This window comes from Budorcas taxicolor, chromosome X (genome assembly GCF_023091745.1).
Source record: "Budorcas taxicolor isolate Tak-1 chromosome X, Takin1.1, whole genome shotgun sequence".
NCBI lineage: Eukaryota > Metazoa > Chordata > Mammalia > Artiodactyla > Bovidae > Budorcas > Budorcas taxicolor.
Window position 1 is genome coordinate 126,117,534 of NC_068935.1, and position 23,151 is coordinate 126,140,684.

Consider the following 23,151-nt stretch of genomic DNA (forward strand, 5'->3'; position numbering starts at 1 on the left):
GATCCCTAAGGAACTCCTGTGGCTCTAAGATCCCTGACTAGCATTTGTGGCCGTGGGGAGCCAGCTGGCCCCACACATACAATATTGCACACACCTTCATAAAGCTGAAAATACTGGCTTACCACTCCGGCCCCGCCCATTCCCCCACCCACCCCACCCACCCCTCCCCTTCTAACTGGATTGTCCCTGTCCCCTCCCACCCCCGCCCCCCTTCTCCAGCACACATTACAAGGCTGTCTCTTTTAAATCATTCAGATTTGGCATTCTGGACCGATTTGTTCTGTTATAAGGGTGCCCATTTGGCCCACTCTTGGCACCCAGCTGTTCAGAGTAGGAAGGCCCCTCTGTGGCACTCCGGGTCACAGAGGACACGTGCCAACCAGGGTCCATCTGACCTGGCAGCTGGAGGGCCGGCCTGCCCTTTGGTGTTGGCTCCTGCCGGATGTTACTGCTCCCACCAGAGGCCTGGCTCAGAGGGTGAATCCGAATTTCTGAGAAGGAATTTTTGGCTTGTTGAGTTGTTAAGGGCTGGAAGCGAGGGTCTGAGGAAGCCGGGTGATTTGAGGCTGAAGAGAGATGTAACAGCTTGCGCAGTGATTTTAATGGCTGGCTCTGAAAGAAAAGATGAGGGTGCATGTAGGGTTTAAGTTAGAGTAGACCTGAAAGGTGGGAGGAAATGGAGTGCAGATCTGAGACGACTGTGTGGAGTTAGGGAGGGTGCGTGTGGGGCAAGAGGGGCCAGTCCAGACTTATTTGTGCTTCTGCTCTTCTTCAGAAAAGATGGAAGTTATTTTTTCTTTAACAAAAAAGCTTAGAAATGTAGAAGGAATCTAGAGCTGGTGTGGTGAGTGATCCAAGGCTTAGGCACCTTGTATCTGGCTTCACCCATCTTTATGGGAGGAAGGGGGGAATCTCCTGCACCAACCAGCAAGAAGGGAAAGAAGGGGTATGCCTCGCCCTTTGCAGAAGACTTCCTTCCCAACAGCTCCACAGAAAGCTGCTGCTTAGGTTGCACCTGCAAAAAGTCAGCCATTTGACCATATGTAGCTGCAAGAGTCACTGAAAAAATGTAACGTTTCAACAGGCAGCAACATACTCTGCTAAAAATTGTGTGTCCCCTTTTCTTCTTATCTCCTCGATTTTCCCTTTCCCTTGGCATTGCAAAATCCCAATGGTTCCTTTCTGCACTCTAACTTTTTTTGGTTTTCACTATGTTTTGAGGGGGAGGTAAGGTATGGGCACTAAAAATGCCAAGCACAGAGAAATGAGCATCAGCCCTACAGACTCTAAAACAGTTCACTCACTGGAGGGTTTTGATTCCTAACAGCCTGTGTGTTGTGTGCTTGGGGCTGAGGCCCCAGGGGGTGCTGCACTGGGAGGGGGACTTCACGGCAGGAGGAAGGGTCCTCCTCTCCTGTTTGTCAGACTTGACAAGGTCACCACCAGAAAAGGCATGGGAAAGCACCGTGACACTCACGGCCCTCACCACAGAACCTGACAAGCGGGCCAAAGCCAAGCAGAAGGTTGATAATCTCAAGACACACTAAAGATTCGAGGGAAGATGGCACTGAAATCCAGGGGCTACTGCCTGAGCACTGACTCAAGGAGAAGTGGCTCTTGGGGAAGTGTCCTCCTCATGGCCATTCCGGAGTCTGTCCAGAAACGTTCTGTGGTGCCCATGGTAGGTGGCACCCCCCCTCCAGCCTACATACATTACAAGCAGAAAATATAAATGATTGGGCAAGTATGATTGAAATTTAGGGAGCTCTTGTCAGCAGCTCTAAGTAACAGCTTATAGTTAGAGAAAGTAAACAACAAACTTATAAAAACAGAACCTCTTCCTCCAAATCACAGACATTCATGGTCATTTATAGACACACGTAACCTTAGTGCCTCTAAAGCTCACAGTTCAGAAGAATAAGAGATTTAGAAAATATTGAATACAATCGAAAACAAGTTAGATTATGTTATTATGTAACACCAAAGATATACAATATTTTAAAATTTCCAATCAAAATAGTTTGCTTCAAGGAGATAAGACCTCAGTTACATGAAAAATTTATGGATTCAGTATCTGGCTTGTATGACAGGGAAATTATGGCATACAAGCCATATGCAGGGAAATGTGACTATACATACTGTCTAATATTCGGTTCCTAACGTGAATGTTTGCCAGTTTTCTATCAAAACTAGTATAGATTTCAGAAGCTTAAAGAGTCTTCCAAGAAAGTGTATTATGTCTGTCTTTCAAGGTGCTTGCACTACATCCTCTTACCCTCCCTCACATTTTATGGCACGCCTCACTGTTACCATGAATTATTGTTATCTGTGGATTTTCTCTCTCTCCTAGGCTGCAGAGTGTTTCTGGGCTGGAGATGTATCTTATTCAGTTCTCCCCTCCCCTCAGGTGAAAACTAATGGAAGCTCCCCTTTTTTCTCCATTAGGACATGGGTCACTGAAGCAAGATTCATCCGGACTCCTAAGATGCATCTGGCTATCACTGAGGGTATGTTCTGGGGAGACTCTCAGCTTTGCTGTAACACTGAAAGGCTAAATTTCTCAACCCTGCCCTCTCTTCAGGAGAGACCAGTCACCGCAGAGTCTGAGAGTCTAAGAGTGATGCAGGCACCACTCACTTGGGTCTGTAGATCAGAGATCTTCTCAGGACGCCACTCCTTGGGTCTGCTGCTCGGGGTGCTAGCAGAGTGAATGGCTTTCTGCAATGTCAGAAGATCAGGGCCGTCAGAATTGGGCACCTAGAGCAGAATACGGACAAGGATTCAATAAGCACACGGGTAAGCCTCATTAGGATACGCAGCCACACCCAAGAAGAGAACAAAAGCAAATCCAACCAAACCAAAACTCAATCCCCTCCCCTCCAAAGAAAAGACTCGATAAAAAAGAAATCAAAACTTTCCCAATGTTCACAATGCAAGTGATGCTAGTTAAAGTCTGCTGCCCTCTTAATAATTTTCCCTGCGGTAGGAAAAATTGGCAGATGTCATGCAGCTTTGTTAAACCTTAACCCTTCAAGCATTCCCATGCTGTTAGTTTTAGTTGCTGTAAGAGAGAGCAGTTAAATTGGGCTGTACCAGGAATTGCTGTCGTATCCTCATTCCATATTGCAGTTAGGTTATGAACCAGTTCAATAAAACAAATATGTGTTTCTGCTGGGAAAATGATCCAAACACTGTATTTGGTGGTGCCAAAGAAGTCTAGCAGGCTTTCAAGGATAGCAAAGTGAGAAAGTATGGTTTGAATCATATTCCCAAGACACTGCCCAGGAGATCTGGGTCTAGCATTATGCACTATGAAAATGCTGGAAATTTGTGCCACAAATTCCAGATAAATGCAATTGGTCCACTCGCCGACTCTAGTGAACACAGGAGAGTAACGCCAAATGCCAAGCAAAAGCCCTGGCCTTCAACTAAGTGACCAGCAAAAGCTAGAGCCAGGCAAGGAAAGAGCAAATCACCAACTAACAGAAGTTGTTTTTTCATGGAGCCTGCAAGCTCACTCAATTTGGTCAATTTAACTTGGTTTCAAAGAAACAAACTGCCAACCAAGTGTTAACAAACTTTGTGAGCCAAACGAAAAGACATTTGTTAATTGTAAATGTTAATAGAATTCTTTACAGGAAATAAGGGATTTCATGAATACTGTCTGCCAACAACTGGCTAATTAGACAACCCAAACTAGCCCTTCACTAGTTGGTTTGTTTAATAGCCCTTTATGCTTCAACCTCCTTAACTGATTCAGAAATTCCAGAATGTCAAAAAATTTATATCTCAGTGAATTTATGGAACTGGCTCAGGTACTTAACTAGCACAAAGAGAATATGACCCCATGAAAATAAAAGACATGCTGTTGTCATCAGTAAAACAAGTTTACTGGAGCAGTTTTCAGGGCTACCATACGTAAAAATGGGTACCATGGGTGGAGTGACTACAGGAAGCTTTTTCAAAGAAGAACTATGCTTTAAATGATTCTTTGAATTAAAAAGAGGAAAGAGGGATTTCTTGATGCTTGGATTCTCCCCGTTGGTGGAATCTGTCTGCAATATAAGATACAAATAAACTAATTGCCAAGGAAAAAAAAAAAAAAGGTGTTCTTATCGAAAATCCTAGCCCTTGGATGCCCTCAAATTGCTAAATATTAACAGTCACTGAAAGAATCTCTGTGCTGTGTGTGCATGTAGAGAGGCTTTGTGTCATTTCTCACCTGGACATGAAGATGCTAATAATGTAAATTCAAGACATGCAGAAACTTCTATGTGTATAAAGAACCTTTGGACAGCATCAATACCTACAGCAGGAACATCTCTAGAGACTTACACACATATATTCATATTCAGCTTATAAAACATTTAAGGATTTATTTATTATCAGAAATATTACTGTTATAAAGAATTACGTTTAAAGGGCTATTGATGAACTTCAATCTCTTCCCAATCTCCAGAGGGGACTTAAGCAACTAAATAATCTCATGTAATCCACATGCCTATTTAGGAAAAAGGAAAAGATACTGCAAACCTTTTTGAACGTGGTCAACTCTTAAACCAGAAAACATCACTTGGAAGGGGAATGTATCAATATTGCAGGATTCTACTGTTGAGGAAGAAGCCTGGCTCTACACTGTGAGAAGTATTCATGCCATGGAAAATAGCTGGCACAATGCAGAATATGCCACAAAAGTAAAGAAAAAGAAAGTTCAATCTCCAAACTGAAGCATGATTACCAGTTGAGATACTAACTAACTAGGGTACAATTACCAAGTTGGCAAAGTCACCATATGCTCTGAGGGCTTATGTAACTGTCTGAATGTGGAACTGAAGCCAGATTTCCCAAGGCGGCTTCCAGATTTGCTTGAGTCAAAGCAGGCACCTTTACAATAGTGAATGATTTTTTTGGCATGACTTTACCCTGTTTTGGATATTTCAATTGTCAGAGCACCAGAATGTCTGTGAAAGTTCAGATCATCTTTTACTGGTGTGTCTGAAAACATTCAAGAAAAATAGCCCATAAGGTTTTCCTGTTCCCAAGATAGGGATCCGTGAAGAGTTTAACTTGTGTGGCTAAGGAGGCCACAAGAGAGCCCTCAGATATGTGTATGTATGACTGATTCATTTTGCTATTACAGCAGAAAATAACACAACACTGTCAATGAACTATACTCCAATTAGAAAAAAATAATAAATAAAATAGAGAAGCAACAAGGATATTGTATAGCACAGAAAATTCTAGCCATTATCTTGTAATAACTTTTAATTCAGTATGCTGCTGCTGCTAAGCTGCATCAGTTATGTCCAACTCTGTGCGACCCCATAGATGGCAGCCCAACAGGCTTCTCTGTCCCTGGGATTCTCCAGGCAAGAACACTGGAGTGGGTTGCCATTTCCTTCTCCAATGTATGAAAGTGAAAAGTGAAAGTGAAGTCGCTCAGTAGTGTCCGACTCTTAGCGACCCCATGGACTGGAGCCTACCAGGCTCCTCCGTCCATGAGATTTTCCAGGCAAGAGTACTGGAGTGGGGTGCCATTGCCATAAACTGCAAAAATACTGAATCGCTATGCTATATACCTGAAACTAATATAATATTGTAAGTCAATTATATTTCAATTAAAAAAATTCACATTAAAAAAAGAGAGCATTCTCAAGAACAAGCAGCAGGAGGCACTCCACACCTCCTGGTGGGACCCTGGCAGGGACTGAGCTGGGCCTGCTATCCAAGAGAACCCACCTTGGGCTCTCCAAACTGACTGTGCAACTTCAGGCAGGTCACAACTTGCCTGGGCAGTTCCTATATCAGCAAAATAAGGGGGTTAAACTAGATTTAAGATCCAGAGACTTCTCTCTGTGCACTGGGTATCAAGTTTCCATTTTGTTCAATCTTGTGCAAAGGCCACAATGCTTTACGTCCTTCAAAGTTCATTTACCTAGGTTTCCTTTTGCTGAGTTCTAGTGAGTGAAGAAAAGTTGAATTTAATTCTGTTCCAATGCTCATTTGAAGGAGGCAGTTACCACAATATCAAGCTTGGCAGCCTGTGGTCTGCCAGGAAATACTACACTGAGTGCTCTTTGGAAATCTTAGTTTAGATATCAAGCCCTTTAAACATTTTCTTTTCTATTTTAATTTAAGAAATGCAGAGGTATAAACAACTTTTGGTTTGGAAGGCTTAAGTCATTGTGACCTGTGCAGAGACTATTTGCAGTTACTTTACATATCAAAAATGAAAACTATGAAACCCTGAAACAAGTAAGTTCAAGTGAAGAGTATGTTAGAGAATAGTAAATATCCTATTTACCCTAACCTACACTATTTATACATCTAAAATTCAAACCAGATCCTGAGTAACAGTCAACATGTACACACTTGACTCATGCCATAGTGAGCCACAGGTTTAATGCTGGTCTAAGGCAGACATCAAAAGCTAAATCTATACACAAAAACACCTTCAATTCCTGTGTCTTGCTACTTTCATTTAATCAACCCCACAATGGTTATGGGCCTGAGGTTAAGAAACAAAACAATCTCTAAATAATAAGTGGTTAGGAGGAGGTAATCTAAATTTAATATTCACAATGCATAAATATGTTCCACAGATAATAAAAGTTTTATTAGCACTGTACATATTTTAAGCCTCACTACTTCAAATCAGGTCTGTTTTTTCATCTGGTTTAAACAAAGTATGTAGTTAATACGTGACTAAGCGACACCTTGATTGGACCTTCTACTTTAAGTGAGTTTCAGTCAGAAATGTAGCCAGCTTTTTTTTAAAATGAACATTTCAGAAATATTATAAGCCATTAAAATGAAGATAATAAAATCTGTGTAGTAACATATATACTGTGTGTATGTGTGATAGAAACACTATTAGAAAGCCAGAATACAAAATTGTACTAGAATGACTACTATTATTTAAAGCAAACTAAAAAACCACCTTCTTTTCATAAACATATGCACCGGCTAAAAAGCTAGGAGGAAATACACCAAAATCCTAATACTAGTTGAGATAGGGTGGTAAGATTGGAAATTATCATTTTTTTCTCAATTTTTCTGACCTTTTTTTCTAATGAGCTCATATTTATATTATAATGGCATCATAAATTTAACAAACAAGAAAGATAAATGACCCCATGGACTGTAGCCTACCAGGCTCTTCCATCCATGGAATTTTCCAGGCAAGAGTACTGGAGTGGGTTGCCATTTCCTTCTCCAGGGTATCTTCCTGATCCAGGGATTGAACCTGGGTCTCCCTCATTGTAGGCAGACGCTTTACCATCTGAGCTACCAGGGAAGCCCAGTAATCTAGAAAGGCCTTTATTAAATCCTTACTTCAAATATATTCTTTGTTACTATCATCTCACCATTACTTACCATTGAGTCATAAGACTTTTCAAAATGGAACAGACCTCAGAAAAACTGAGTCTAATCTATTCATTTTAAGAGATGAAATCAATGAACTCCATCTGAGTAGGTCATTTTGATTATGTCTTTTTCCTTGTTAAGTAAGTGAGAGTCAATCACATATGAAGTAAAACTAGAAACAAAATAATTAAAAATAGCCGACACAACCCTGTCTAGACTCAAAGGTATCATAAAGCAAAGCATGCCTCGTGTGGTGAAGATGTTCTCACTGGCCTGGAGGCCTGGCTTCTCCATGTGTTCTCAAGTCACTAACCAGCAGAATCCATGCCTGGTTCAGTGATATGACATGAATGCTTTCATGCAGCCAGCCCTTGGTCCAGGTGGAAGGCTCTCAGGAGATGAGACTCATTCCATTTTCCAGTTCAATCACAAGATAAACATGTCCTCCTACTAAAGCAAGCCCTGAAATGTCAAATGCTAGCTCCTGTGACTAGGCAGCCCAGAAATGCAACATGGGAATCAGATAACCAGCCAGGGGAGAATGATGAATGATGGGTTAGTTAAGAATTCTAAGATTTAAACACAAACCAAAACCATTTCCTAAATTTTCACATATCTTTAACCCTCAGAGAGAAATAAATCCTGAAGGTTCATAACTTTTACATGAATATAAATCCATACGGATAAGGTGTTTACTGAAAGAGGGTTAAAGCATTCTCTTCCATCCAAATTAAATTTCTCCTATTCCTAGAGGTTCTGTTGAATCTAGAAAAGGCTCTGTGGGAGGAGGAAGTTGTATAGAATTTGAGAAAGAAACATATAAAGTATATGCATATCAAGTATCAGTAAGAAAATAATTCACTTTGATTGCCATGTACAAAGTGTAAAGAACCCACAGACTAATGTAGACTTGTATGCCATTGTAAATAGAAATTGGCCATTTACTTACTGTTTGAGATTTCTTCTTTTTCTTTTTCATTGACCTGAAAAAACCTTGTTTTTCCTTTTCCTTGAGTTGTTCAGAATGACTAATGTTTTCAGGACTTTTCCTAAATGGGAAGACATTTTTATCATATTGATCTTTCAATCATTCCCCTACCATTATATGACAAATATAATGAAGACTAAAAATGCATGACACCAGGTTCAAATAGCCATGAAGAATCAAGCACATAGGTAAAGAACCTCTAAAAAGCACAGAAGGAACTGAATATCATGAAGCATGGTTAATGATTAGCCTTTGGCAAAGGCTCACTTGAACTAGCAATTTGAACATTATTACAAATGATCTGTAACTATGCTACAGGACCATTTTTATGCTGTTGAAAACCTCAGGATTAGAGAGCCTGGAAAGCACACGTTTGAAGGATGCCTTTTCTGTATCCCTCCAAGGGAAACAAAAACATTTTCAGTATCTTCATTTTTCCATTTACCTTTTAAAAACCAGCTTAACAAGTTCATTATCAGTGGCTTACCAAGGTACTGAACATTAAAAAAAAAACAAAAAAAAAAAAACAATGCTGCTACAGAAACCTTACAAATAAAAGTAAAAATTGCCTGAAATTGGAAAATTCCTTTATGAAAATTTTATACCTATGTATTAAAACTAAATAAAAAGTAGATAAGGTAAGAAAAAATAGAGACAGGATAATGCATTAATACAAAGCACACTTTTGGGAAAAAAAGCTTCTGACTTGAAATAACGACTTTAAGCTTTGTATCACTGACACCACCAGGTATTTTAATACAAATAGGAGGTATTAAAAGAGAGCAAACAAGCCACTGGCCCCAAAAAGTTGACTACTTATATGTTAACAGAAGCCCTATGTTACTGAATTTAATTTATGGTCTTAAAAACAACTGCAATGGTGTCATTCTTGAAAAAGGCACATTCCATGGGCCCTTTTTTGAATCTGAACATTTAGAGGCCTGTGGAAAACCATCTTCTCAAATGACTGAATTCCTTCTATTAGCTGTTCCCTAAAATCAAGAGTAGAAACTTTAAAGGTGATGGAATTCATTCATACTTATGGTTTTAGAGTACTGAACAGTGAAGTTACTAGAACATCTAAAAAATATGAGCAAACCAGCATCCTTTACTTGATTAAATCTATGTGAAGGCAGAAAACACTTATATAATCTATTACAGATCCACATGATAGAAAATACCATGAAGCTATTTTTAAAATCACACTGTCACAGAATTTTCACTAATATGAAGGAACATTTCAACTATAATACTAAGTGAAAACAGCAGGATTGATTCAAAACTTTCTACATGAGCCCAGCTATATTTTTTAAAAGTCATATATGTGTATATATACACAAATTTTTTATAAAGCAGAGAGAAATTTTAAAAAAAACTTAGTTATTTCTGGGTAGTAGGATTATTGGTGATTTGTTGTTACTTCTTTTAAATTTCAATAACAAACATGGACTAAAAATATAACAAAAAGATTTACAGAATAGAAAATTCATTTGAAAAGCCAAGAACTCAAGATCAAAGACCACAAAGGAAACAATTTGGAGACAAACAGACAAAAAACAAGAAGTAAAAACTCTGACTGTTTGAAGGAGCAAGGGTCATTCATTCTTAAGTGTTTAGCCTAAAAGTTAACGGGAATACCAAGGAAGTAAAAACATGTACTGTAGGCTCAAGTGTTTCTGAAACTCATTAGGAACTACAATTTTAAACCTCATTGAGAGTTTCAAGCTCTGAAGTTAAAGTTTCATAATACAACACATCCAATAAAATAATTAGTATTGGGACTCTGATGCGTTAGCAATTTTGAAAGTGAGAAAACTTCAGACATGATGGAATGAGTGAGAATGAAATAGTGAAATGTTAAAGATTCCGTAAACTCAATGCTGTATTGCTGGGAAAAACACTCTCATCCTAACAACAGACTGGGCCTATTTGGTCAAAGTTTCTTATGACAAGTACTTTTGAGATTAAGGAGATGAAACCCTTGGATGGGGTCTAAAGACAGACTGCCCTTAACTAAATTCTAGGCACAGCATTCAGTTATGTGAGGGTTCTAGGAAACATAGCAGAACAGTGTAAGTAGTTGCTGGAAACACAAAAGCACCACTATTAGAACTGAAAGAGGGTAGTCTTTCCCTTCTCCAGGGGATCTTCCCAACCCAGGGACTGAACCCAGGTCTCCTGCATGGCGGGCAGATTCTTTACCAGCTGAGCCACCAGGGAAGCCCAAGAATACTGGAGTGGGTAGCCTATCCCTTCTCCAGCAGATCTTCCCAACCCAGGAATCAAACTGGGGTCTCCTGCACTGCAGGCAAAATCTACCAAACTGAGCTATCAGGGAAGCCTCAAAGAAACCTCAGAGAGCATCTAATCTAACCAGTAATACTATTTTTAACAATTTGTAACTTCCAGAAGTTAAAGCATTATATGCTTATGATACAGCTCATGTCCTTCCATACTGGGGTCTGCACATAACCTAGAAGGACAGCAGAGTATTTAGGTTAACGGGAAGAAGTTTTTACTAATCAGAATTAAAGTATAACAAAATCTCAATGGTCTGCTGAGGGTCAGCAGTTAAAGTGGTTTCTGCCAACTGAGGAAATCTTTAAGGGGGCCACATTCATCATGACCACGTCTTCAGGATGGGGACAGGTGTTACTATAAGCATGTGAATATTGGCATGAGAAGAAGTGAAGGCTTGAGACACCAGCCCTAGGAGGAAGAAGACTGTCCAATAAAATGAAGGTGAGAGTATGGGGGCGATGGGGGACAGTACTGAAAGAGAAGGAGGAGCAGGACAAAAAGCTCGGTGTTTGCAATTCCTTGTGTTCCCAAATCACAGATGATGAATCAAAGACTCTCTGCAGGGTCTCTTCAGAGGCATTGGATAAACTAGAGTCCGGGGAAAGAGGAATAATGAGGAAAGTATCCTCAAAATGGAGCCATGGAGAGGCAGTGAGGTCAAGATCCAGGTGGGAAAAGATTCCGGGGGCCAAAACAAAAAAGAAAAAGAAATTACCCTTGAATTAGAGGATGAAAGCTAGGAGTAAAGTGTTAAGTGTGCATGCATCACAAAAAGAAAGACACAAAAGGAAGTCAGAGAGAAAGAAAGAGTGCCAGTGGGGGAGGGAGGGAGACAGACAGAGAAAAGGTAGAGAGAGGGAGAAGCTACACTGAAACACACACATACAGAATTAACAGAGAAATCGAAGGAGAAAAACCTGCAAGAAAGACTCAGGGATTGAGAGAAGCTGCCAGGAACTCAGGCACCTATAACGCTGTGTGCTGCACAAATGAATGAAAAAAAGGACTTGAACATTTATAACCAGTACTGCACCCAGTGGGTAAGAGTGAGCCCTGTGACTTAATCTCACTTGTGAATTCTGGACCCTGTTATTGATTCTGCCTCATTCGGTCAACAGTTGTGTGCTGTACTGAGCAAACTGACTATACAGGCAACAGGGGAGCAACACAAGAGAAGGGCAAATGGTGATTACCTAAGTCTCAGGGACAGGAGCTCTGAGAAGGACCACTCAGCTGTCACTTGGCATGTTATCCAGGGCTGAAAACACAGTGGGGGTGGGGAGGGGTGGGGGGTGCAGCAAGCATGATGTGGGGAAGAATATATGTATATATGTGTGTGTGGGGGGAGAGGGGTGGGTAACAATAACAGTCTCCTTCCTGAATAGTCATGGCACTCAAACATTATCTAACAGAACAGCTACTATTTCCATAAGGGGTTAAAAAGAAAGAGAATTCAAAAGAAACACCTAAAAAAAGGAAGGAATGAAAACCAACTGAATCAAACCCAATCAACATTTATAGAGTACCTCTGTATGTGCCAGGATCAGTGTTAGGTGTTGGAAGTACAGAGAAAAACTAAAACAAAGGGTGTGACCTCAAGCTGCTCACAGACTCAAGGCAAGCGACCCACCAGTTAGACAGAGGGCCAGGGAGCTCCATTATAATCCCCTCAAGAGCAGTAGTGAGAAGGTGCATCAAAGAGAAGCTGACTGTGACACTTTCCCTGTCACCTCCCTTCCCCTGCCAGTATGACTAGGGGTCGGTTGGCTAATGTCTGAGGGTAGAAAGTCGGGGACTAATTCTACAGGAATAATTCTGTGCATTATAATGACAATAAAGGATACCAATGTATTCATAACTTTACAAGAAGAGAAAGCCTGGGATTGTGCAAGTGAGTGACAGCAATTCTTCACTTATCTTAACTACTGGGATTTCTAATTAATTTGGTTTATTGTTTAAATGTTAATTTTTAACCCAATTTTGACAGCAGTCTTCTAAACACTTCGTCTTTTCATGGAAAGGAAGAGCAGCCTATTTTAAAGATATATACTCTACCTGGATATCTACTCTATGTATGAAACCATAATGACCAGAAATGACTTTCCTTTTAGAGCATTAGAAAAGTCAAACTACCTCTCTTCTCTCTACAGTTACTGTTCAGGATCCTTCTCTCTCTGCACACTGTCTTGCTACCTGGGATTATTTCTTGCCTGACAACCTCAGTGCCAACTGAGAGAACTCAACATAGAAGAAGAATAAGCAGGCTCACAGGGAGGGTGGAGGTGTTTTCCCATTACTAAAGATGATCAAAGGACTGTATTAACCCTATGTTTGTTGTTCTGAAATGTTTTGGCTTATCTCCCAGTTCTTAACTGGATTCTGGACAGTTGAGATGGCCAGAATAACAGCTCTGCATATTATACTACACTATCATTTAAAAGTATGATACAGTAGCTTGACTTTCCCGTTGCAAGAAATGTGTGCCCTCTACAAATATCCCCTTCTCCAAAGAAACGTAAGTACTACTAACAAGGAGAAACAGACTGCCCTTAGGACAGTGACAATTTAGGAACAGCAATTCACTATGTCACAATGGCAAGGCTCATTCATGTTTTTGTAAAAGTTATCAAATGGCATTCTCTCAAATATAAATATGGTGAACCAATGAGAGATCTTGTTCAAGGAAAAAATCCAAGACAAGTCGAGCTTAATGGATGACTTAGACTAAGTTGGATGCGATGCATGGGGGAGAAGTATCATAGCAGCACTATCATGAGGGGCAGTAAGAACAAAAGAATATATCCAATTCCTCCCTGGAAATTCTGGAATTCTCTCAAACCTCATAACAGCAATATCAGATGACTTGATGAAGACCTGTCTAAAGTTCAGCATCCCAACTGTGCCTCTAATTCTTTTCAAAACAATTGTTTTTAGGTTTCTACACATATCCAGGTCTACTTAAACTGATTATCAAAAAGTCAGAAATAATATGCTGTTAAGACTGTGAATCCCCCATTTAGATATAGTTTTGATCTGACCTATCTAATTTTCATTCATGCTAATCTGTAATCAACACTTTTTTAAACCACCACTTCATCATGCAATGACCAAGATGAAACACAATTCCAAATCTGTATTTCTGTAGTCTCACAACTTAGACACTATTCTCACAGCTTGTCAAAACCACTTGAAAACTGTCAACGACGGTAACTGGAGTTGTACCTGTGCTCTCCAGTTAATGTGTAGATCTTATCTAAGTTATGGAGAAAGAACTCACAGAAGTTCCTCAGTAAAGTAAGTGGAGAGGAGACACCTGGTAAGTCATACTGAAGTTAGAGAACATTAATGGTAAAAATTGCTGCTGTTAACGTTAACAAGTCACAACGGTGCCAGGCACTGCTCTAGATGCTCTTGATGTTTTACTTCATTTAATGATCATATATACTGTATGAGGGAAGTGCTATTCTTAGCCTATTTTATAGACAAGGAAACTGAGGGACAGAGAGCTTAAGCTCACATGGCCAAAAGGTAACACTAGTCAAGATATCTCAGTTCCAGAGTCTAACCTCTGAGTCACTAATGTTAAAACTCTCATTCTATAAATAAGGTGATAAATATAAAATGTGCTTATAAAAGAAAAAGTATTTATAACTTTAAGAAAATAATTTTTATTATTGTAAAAATAAGTTATTTTCCCTATAGGGCATGGTAACACTGAAACCTTGATATTACCCTGCCAACAGGGTCCAAACTGTATGAATTCTGGCAATAAACAGCAGAGACAGAATCTGACAGATTGGTCTCATTCTCAATTCAGTGCATTACAGTGAGGCACCATTTTATTCTCTTGGTGGAGAACTTAATAGCCCTATGAAAAATATATAAACGCCCCTCACATCTAGATTCTGGGAAGTCTTTCTGGGCAGCTGAGACTATGAAGTCTACATTATTAAAAATACAGTCCTTACCCCCCACACAAAATATGCTAATGAGACTTGATGTGTGTTATAATTCTCTCCTTAAATTTTTATTACACATGACACAAAGATTAAAAGATATGCAAAATTGGCACATCATTTTGCCCTCTGACTACCAGTATATTTTTGTGGTACCACAAACGGTTGTTCCATTATCTCTCTTTTCACCCTGAATGAAAGTCAGGTAGTACAGAAGTAAAAGACATGAGCTTTAGAGTCAGAACCCATCTGGGTCTAGATCCCGTCTCCTCCCTGGTACTTGCTGTCCAGCACCAGGCAGGCTCCTTACCTTTTCTAAGCTGCAGTTTTCTCATCTGGAGAGGAAAGGCTACCCTACTTCAAAGGCTGATTGTGAGAACTGAGTGAGACACTGCACACCAAGGGCTAAGCAAATTGTCTCCTACATGATTCAACAGGAACAAGCGGAGAAGACGGCAAAGGATGTCAATCATGTCAGAAGACGATGGAAGACTTATGAGGTATGTACGGACCCAGGGTATTTTCTTTCTTTTACATGATATTTAACATAAATGCTGAACATTTTGAAAGAAACCATTACAAATAATGACAAATCACATTTCCCTTATGAAACAATCTCTCTCGAGAAAGAAAGGCCTAGTAGGAGAAAGAATGCTAAACTGTTAAACTGCTGTGAAATCTCAAATCCACAGTTAGAAAAAAGAAGAGTAAAAACAAGCTAAAATACCCACCATGGATCGAATGTTGGCTGTCTTTTTGAGTGGTTAGTTCCAGAACTGCTTTCTGATGGTAGGGAAGAAACTCTGGTTGACACATTATTTTCATGGAAAGAATTGTCTGGACGTGGAGATGGCACTGAATAAAGAAAAGGTAAGCCACTGATGTACTCTTTTGATTAAAGCACTTCTCATATTGTTCTATTGCATTTCTCTCACACAAACAAAATAATAAAAAGGTAAGTCAATATCCTCACTTTCCCTTCATAAAACTTTTGTGTTTTCTGAGGATGGAGGCATTCCAGGGAACATTCTCTCCCTCCCCCCTCCCCCAATCGCTTATGACAGTAACTCGCAAGGGTCAGTTAACTCAGGCAATATATTCAAGACATAAATTAATGTAACAGCTGATAAACTGGAAAACATCATAGGAGATTTCAAAGTATGAATATGATCCCCACCTCTCCATTTGACATTCACTTAAGTTGAGGCTTTCTTACATCATAGACCCAACTATGTAGAATCTATTTTTAGTCTGAAGTGATTCTTAACATTATATGTGCTGGAATATACCAACTACAGTTTAAGACTTGCCACTTGGAAGGTGACATATCAATTTTATATATTTTTTAAACTCAATTCCAAAGAAATGTGGTTATTTGCACAAAAATACTATTTTTCTCTAAGTATTCAATCCAGGAATAAACAAAAAGACAAACCGTGATGTTTGTGAGTAGATACTTTTCTGTTTTTCTTTGGTGGGGGGTAATCATCTTTTTCTGTCAATTTCTAAGCTTGGTCATAAATCAAAATATATTACAAATTTCATCACAAAAGGAATACACAGGCTGTATGTAAAGACAAATGACACCATTTCACTTGACTCTTGGCTAACAGGAACGAAAATGGGAAATATTCTAAAAACATCTGTCATTTCAATGATACCACTAGATCATCATCCAGTTAGATTTAGTGGTATCACTGAAATGAGAGATGTCTCCAAATGTTTCACCTAGTTAAATCTTTCACTTCTATTTCTGGACTTTCTAAAATAAAAATGTTCTACCTGCCAAACTCTGAAGTCAATTAGAAGGAGCTTTGCTGATAGTAATCAATTGGCAATCAAAATAAATCTGTGTTCCTTGAGGTCAGGGACTAATTAATTAAAAACTTAGTTAACATCTTAATATTAACATATACTCTCTAGACATCTATAGAATTAACATGTGTGTGATCCATTTTGGAAGTAAAACTTCCAGGGAGAGAAGAAAATACTTTTGTTTATTTGTACACTATAATACTTTTGTTTTAATTACCTTTAATCTGAATTAAAATTTTAGTCCCATAAGATTCTAAAGTAACCGTGACATCAGAAAAATAATAAATGCATCAAAAGGTATCGAATGTCTTATGCTCTTCTCCAGCGTGGGGCTAGGAGGGAACAGAGTAGCCTAATCAGTCAATATATATTTAGGTCCTGAATAAGACTTCCATGCATTTATTTAGCTCAGATTCCTAGTTAAAATGACCAAGCCATTGTCCATGTTGCCTACCAATTTCCGCCTTTCCAGCTATCCTCCCAAATGAACAGAATTATGAGAAGTTAGGCCTCGCGGACCCAGGACTTTACCTGTGCCCTGGTGGGCTTGCTGTCTGTCTCCCCACTAGGGGCTGGGGCTGCCTGGGGGGGCCCCACTCTATTACTACATAGCTCCTTAAAGGGGATGTCTTTCTCTGTCAGTCCCTCCTAAATCCATTCAGCCCCTGAAACATTTGTTACAATTGTCTGTTAAACATCAAAACACAATTTTAAGGTCATACAAGCACACTTGAAGAGTTTCTGTTATTCATTCAACAAATATTTCTGAAACTGCCAGGCAGTGTCCTAGTCAATGAGGGTAAAAGAGGAAAAGGTAAAGGGCCTTGTAACCTTGTGAGAGAAATGCAAAGAAGCCATACCACGTGGTGTGTGTTATGTTAGAAACAAAGGACCATGAGCAGAACAAAGAAGGAAACACTTCATTTTGTCTAGGTGGGCAGGGAAGCCATCACACTGCAGAGGAAATCAAAGCCGACTCTCAAAAGGGACAGAAACAAGCTGTCTGAGCATTTGGAGTAATGCATTCAGGTCAGAGGAGGGCATGATCTGTGTGAGCGGCAGGGGAAGAGCTGGAAAGAATAGCAAGGGCCAGGCACAGAAAATCTAAAATGCTATCTGAGGGAACGAACATTTTGTCCTGTTGCCAATGGGAAGCCACCAGAAGATTCTTAGCAGATGAGAGGGAGAGAGGACTGGGGCTGGGGGCGATGGATTGCCCTGTTGTATTTTTTTTCCCTGTAGCATTTACTATCTTTTACGGCTCTATGTAATTATTACATTTAGCATTGTTCTCTCCTCATGAGAATGTGAGCTCTGTGAGGGTGGAGATCTTTGGCTGTGTTGCTCACTGATGTTCTAAATTAAAAGTCTCAGGCACACAAGTGACATCGATAAATATTCTATGACTTGATCGAATGAGTGGTGTGGTTAGAACACAGCTTCATAAGGATCATTCCAGGGACCATTTTGATGGTGACTTTACAGATAGGGAGAGCTGCTGGGAGGCTATTCAAAGAAATCAAGTCAGAAGCCACAAGGGTCTGAACTAAGACAGTGGGACCCAGGGCAGGAAGACGTGGCGGAAGGCAGCAGTGCAGGTAAGAATGCCACTGACCGGAAGTCAGGGCAGTGGAATGTTAGGGGGGTGTGTGGGCTGGAGATGTAGTGAGGGGGAGAGAAGAGAGGACCCGGATGGGTGCTAGGAGCTGGGTTTACCTCGGTAGAAGCTGCCAACTCTTCTTGGAACAGGATCATTATACAGGTGTCTATTTTCCTTGGGGGCGGCGCCATCATCAGAGTGGGGGTCATGATACGCTCCACCCTGAGACAAAAGGTAAACAGCAGCAAAAAAAAAAAAGAAAAAGGTAAACAGCAGAGTGATGATGATGCAGCCTGTGTACTCAGAGCAGTACCTAACTGATCTATATTTTACTCTGGGATCTATTTAAGACAAAACTCAGAATTATGGCATGAGGAAGACTGCTTACTTTGTAAGCCAGTTCAAATTATTTGTGGGAGACTACATATGGATAAATCTTATAAGACAGACTGTAATGACTCTGAATGACCAATCTTTATAGACACATTCTATCAGGAATGGTAGCCACTCTAGAAAATTCATACCTCAGACTTCTGCCGCGCATGGAATGAAGAGGTGCCTTCTCTGGAGGACTCCTTAACAGAAGATCGTGCCACAGTCATCTCTGGAGGGAGTTGCTCTCCAGGCTGAAAGTCAAAGTTAAAAGGATTTTTGAGACTGTCCTGTTCCTAGGGATGAAAATCACCTAAATTTCCATGGGTTTTATCTGGTATAACCAGTACCTTAACTGGCTAAAATAAAAAATGTGAGTTGGCTAAAACACAAATTGTCCCATAAAAGAGTGAATCATCTGATGAATGTAAAATATGTCAAACAAATGTCAGACAGATGGAAAGTGAAATTCTCATTAAAGTTAATGTAAGCAGGGAATGAATTACTCTGAAAATAGTTCAATTAATTATTAAAAACAAAGAAAATCATCCTCCTAATATCTAGAAAGCCATGGTTCTCAGCAGCACTCAATTAGAAGAGAACCAGAGGTTCTATTAGTTAATCCAAAATACCTCTAGCAGATTTTAGGCCGAGTTCTCCAAAAAGAACTACAGATGCAAAAATATTTTTCATGAAGGACATGTATGGCAGATTCAGATGAAAACAAACGTTCTTTGGGTAGATCAAGGAATTGAATCAGCACCCTCAATAATTTCTGTCTTAAAAATCCTCTAACTATTGTAGTGTATGTACTTAATCTCCTCTATGATAACAGTACTTATACTTCATGTATTTTCTTAACAATCACGACAAGCACTCATCTCCAGAGACACTTCCTCTTTCTGTCAAGGAAGTGAATCACAAGCTAAGAGCAGCCTTGATCCATAGCAGTGTTCATTGAGGGGAAAAGTAGCATTTTCTACCTTCAGAAAGAAAGAATTATGGAATAAAATTACCAAGCCATTCAGAGGAGTTAGCTGCATTGTGTATCTTTATATCATGCACAGAAAGAGTATTATCTTGAGCCTTACACAATGTGTCAAAACAGTTTATTTAAAATTTAAAATATGATTCTTTCTCCCCCTCACTCCCCAAATGTACTACGAAAGGACTCCGGGCAGGAAATCATTCAATGTAGCCTCTCTTCTTTCTACTTTGTGACAAGATCTCATTTGAATTTTATCACCAGCATTGTTTACAAAAGCCTCTAGAAAAGTATCTTAGAAAATAAATGATTTACACCTAACCTAAACTCTAAGTTGACAGAGCCAGTCCAGTGCCCTTGCTCTTAAAGGTGACAGTACTTTTCAGGAGAGTGATTCCCATTATTCCTGGCTTCAATTACTTGTCAAGCCGTCTGCCATCTTTGTGCCTTTAAACTTGTACTTTCTTGCAGTTCAGCACTGCACCTCCCGAATTGGACTTAAAATTCAGTAACGGTTGGATCTGTTTTTAGCCTACAGTTACTGTTTCATAATGAGCTTATTTCTACCAGGGTCATGAAGCCTTTTCTCTAGCAGTCAGAGAGCCAGTCCATTTGTCCTTTCTCCAAGGTACAGTTTTTTATGTTTCTTACTTCTCTATTTACACTGTGCTTAAAGCTAACATACTTTACTGTTTTTGACCTCCATGTAAATCCATGTGGGGCTGCCAGACTGCTAGAGATCCCTTCTCTCTAGAGAGGCTCCTCCGACCACTGCTCTGACTCCAATCATGACATCTCCTGTCTCCTCTCACTGGGGCCCCAGAGCATCTTCCAACCTCATGGAGAACATCTCTGCATAAGGGCCAGGGTCACACCCCAACCTCCACATGTCAGCATGACACAGTGTGAAAAGCTCTGGCCTAGAGACCTGGACATTCCCTCAACATTCCAGCTCCACTCTGAACTAGTTGGGTAAACTTAGGCAACCCATCCAACCTCTCAGAGCCTCAGCATGCTCATCCATGCAATGGAGGGGTTGAATTAGCTGACTTCAAGTACTCTCTTCTACTCTGAAAAGCAGCTCCTACGAGAGAAACCTTGAAGGCTTCCTTTTTCCTATATTCAATCCTTCCATTCACAAGTCCCGGTTCTACTTCTGAGGAGCCTGTAAGACTCATTCTTTCTCTGTCTTTCCACTGGCACTGACTTAGATAACATATTCTCACCTCACGCTTGGGTCTAAATCTTGCATTTTCCCACTCTACACACGTGGCACAAGTTGCAATCCCACCATTCTACTTAATACTTAATGTCTCAAGTACCCTCCCCTTCTCTTCCAGATAGTCTTTTTGGCCCTCCCTTGAGCCTCTTTCCTCATGCCCACTCTACTTTCTTCCCCTGGTGAAGCTCCCAACATCTTCAAAGTTGCTACTCAGATTCCACCCCTGTCCCCTGGGGGCCTGCCTCAGTCCCCCTGCGGGGACTGTGCCACCCTCCTCTGTCCCTGCATTGCGCACAGCTCTGGCACAGCACAGGCATGCAGTCTCACAGCACTGTCCCCACCTATGTGTTGGCAAGTGTCATCTCCACCCGAGCCCATACATTCTAAGAGGACAGGGACCACATCTTGATCTTTCTAGTTAGAGCCTATCATGGTGCCTAGCTCAGTAAAGGCCTAAATACATCTTCATCCTTCAACCAAAAAACCTGTCTCCACATCTGAGCTTCAACAAGACCTCCAGTTGCTCCAAAAGCCATTTCTGATTGCTCCTGCTAACAATGATTTCTCCCCATCCTCAAGTACTTTTTATAGCCAGTGCCACAGAAATCTGGTTCGTAATTATTTCACTGTTATCATGTATAATTTAATCTTCCCTAAGAGAAGATATATTTCTCAAGAGCAAGAACCTTGCCTCAGACTCTTTTAAGTTGCCAAGAATACCCAGCATACAGAAGGTATTCAGTGTCTCAAGAACAGCCCCCCATCATCCCAGAAGCGGCAGCAACAAACTAAAACCTTTACTTTGTGCCCAGCATAGGGTACACAGTGCTTTATACACCATGTTTAATGCTCACAACAATACTCAGATGAGGAATCAAGGCACAGATAAATCCCCAAATTTAGAGTTTAAAGCACACTGCAGAACTCAGATACAAATCCAGGTCTGCCTGGCTTTCTAGTCCAAGCTTTTAGCTATTTTGCTAAACCAACTGCATAGTTATTGACAATCTCCCTCTCCCCAGCACCCATCTTGCTAGGCTTCCCACTGCAGAGGCCATTTGTATTTTCTGGAGCTTTGATACACACTGATAAGCCTATTTTTGTATCTTCTAAAAAGGGGGTACTTTTCCTACATAACACTCTTTTCTTCTTCTAACACTGTTTTTTCTCCAACTGCATGTCTTTGATGCAGGTGAATATTTTATGTCACAAAAATATAATTTTAAAAATATGTGTTCTATGAAAAGATGCTCAACATCACTCATTATCAGAGAAATGCAAATCAAAACCACAATGAGGTACCATCTCACGCTGGTCAGAATGGCTGCTATCAAAAAGTCTACAAACAATAAATGCTGGAGAGGGTACAGAGAAAAAGGAACCCTCTTACACTGTTGGTGGGAATGCAAAATAGTACAACCACGATGGAGAACAGTGTGGACATGCCTTAAAAAACTGGAAATAGAACTGCCATATAACCCAGCAGTCCCACTGCTGGGCATACACACCGAGGAAACCAGAATTGAAAGAGACACGTGTACCCCAATGTTCATTGCAGCACTGTTTATAATAGCCAGGACATGGAAGCAACCTAGATGTCCATCGGCAGACGAATGGATAAGAAAGCTGTGGTACATATACACAATGGAGTATTACTCAGCCATTAAAATGAATACATTTGAATCAGTCCTAATGAGGTGGATGAAACTGGAGCCTATTATACAGAGTGAAGTAAGCCAGAAAGAAAAACACCAATACAGTATACTAACGCATATATATGGAATTTAGAAAGATGGTAACAATAACCCTGTATATGAGACAGCAAAAGAGACACAGATGTAAAGAACAGTCTTTTGGACTCTGTGGGAGAAGGCAAGGGTGGGATGATTTGAGAGAATAGCACTGAAACATGTATATTATCATATGTGAAACAGATCGCCAGTCCAGGTTCGATGCATGAGACAGGGTGCTCAGGGCTGGTGCACTGGGATGACCCTGGGGGATGGGATGGGGAGGGAGATGGGAGGGGTTTCAGGATGGGGAACACATGTATACTCAAGGCTGATTCATGTCAATGTATGGCAAAACCCACTACAATACTGTAAAGTAGTTAGCCTCCAATTAAAATAAATAAATAAATTACAAGAATGTTACTTCTTTTAAACAGGTCAATTCTGGAGTCTGAAGATCAGTAAGATGGAAGAAGCATTATGCTAAAAACATTGAGATGTAATAACAATCTAGAAAGACTGAAAATTAACATTTATCTTGGCCTAGAGTTATATTTACCTATAGTTCTGGATAAATTTAAAACTTTTCAATTCAGTTTAGATATTGAGTAAGGTATTAGCAAAAGGGTTTGATTTAAGTAAATGTGGTTTGCAGAGATTAGAGAAAATCTCCATGAAGTTACACTGAATTTTGAGAAAATTAGCCAGATAGCTGATGAATTCTGTAAAAATTAAAATAGGATTCTCTAATGAAAATCAGAACTACAAGGTAGTATCACCTTGTGCTGGTCAGAATGGTCATCAATAACAAGTC

General features: G+C 40.1%; 1 protein-coding gene across 1 annotated transcript in view; it reads right to left on the reverse strand.

The window, feature by feature from the left end:
- Window positions 1-225: 225 nt before the first annotated feature.
- The window catches only part of CDKL5 (cyclin dependent kinase like 5), a 107,563-nt gene continuing 84,637 nt past the window's right edge, over window positions 226-23,151 (reverse strand). Inside the window, exons 12-18 of the mRNA XM_052663614.1 lie at window positions 18,553-18,654; window positions 18,145-18,250; window positions 15,345-15,468; window positions 8,318-8,417; window positions 3,933-4,055; window positions 2,638-2,757; window positions 226-612 (exon numbers count right to left, since the gene is read on the reverse strand). Of these exons, the coding sequence (XP_052519574.1) occupies window positions 226-612; window positions 2,638-2,757; window positions 3,933-4,055; window positions 8,318-8,417; window positions 15,345-15,468; window positions 18,145-18,250; window positions 18,553-18,654 (1,062 nt within the window). The remainder of the gene's footprint in view (window positions 613-2,637; window positions 2,758-3,932; window positions 4,056-8,317; window positions 8,418-15,344; window positions 15,469-18,144; window positions 18,251-18,552; window positions 18,655-23,151) is intronic.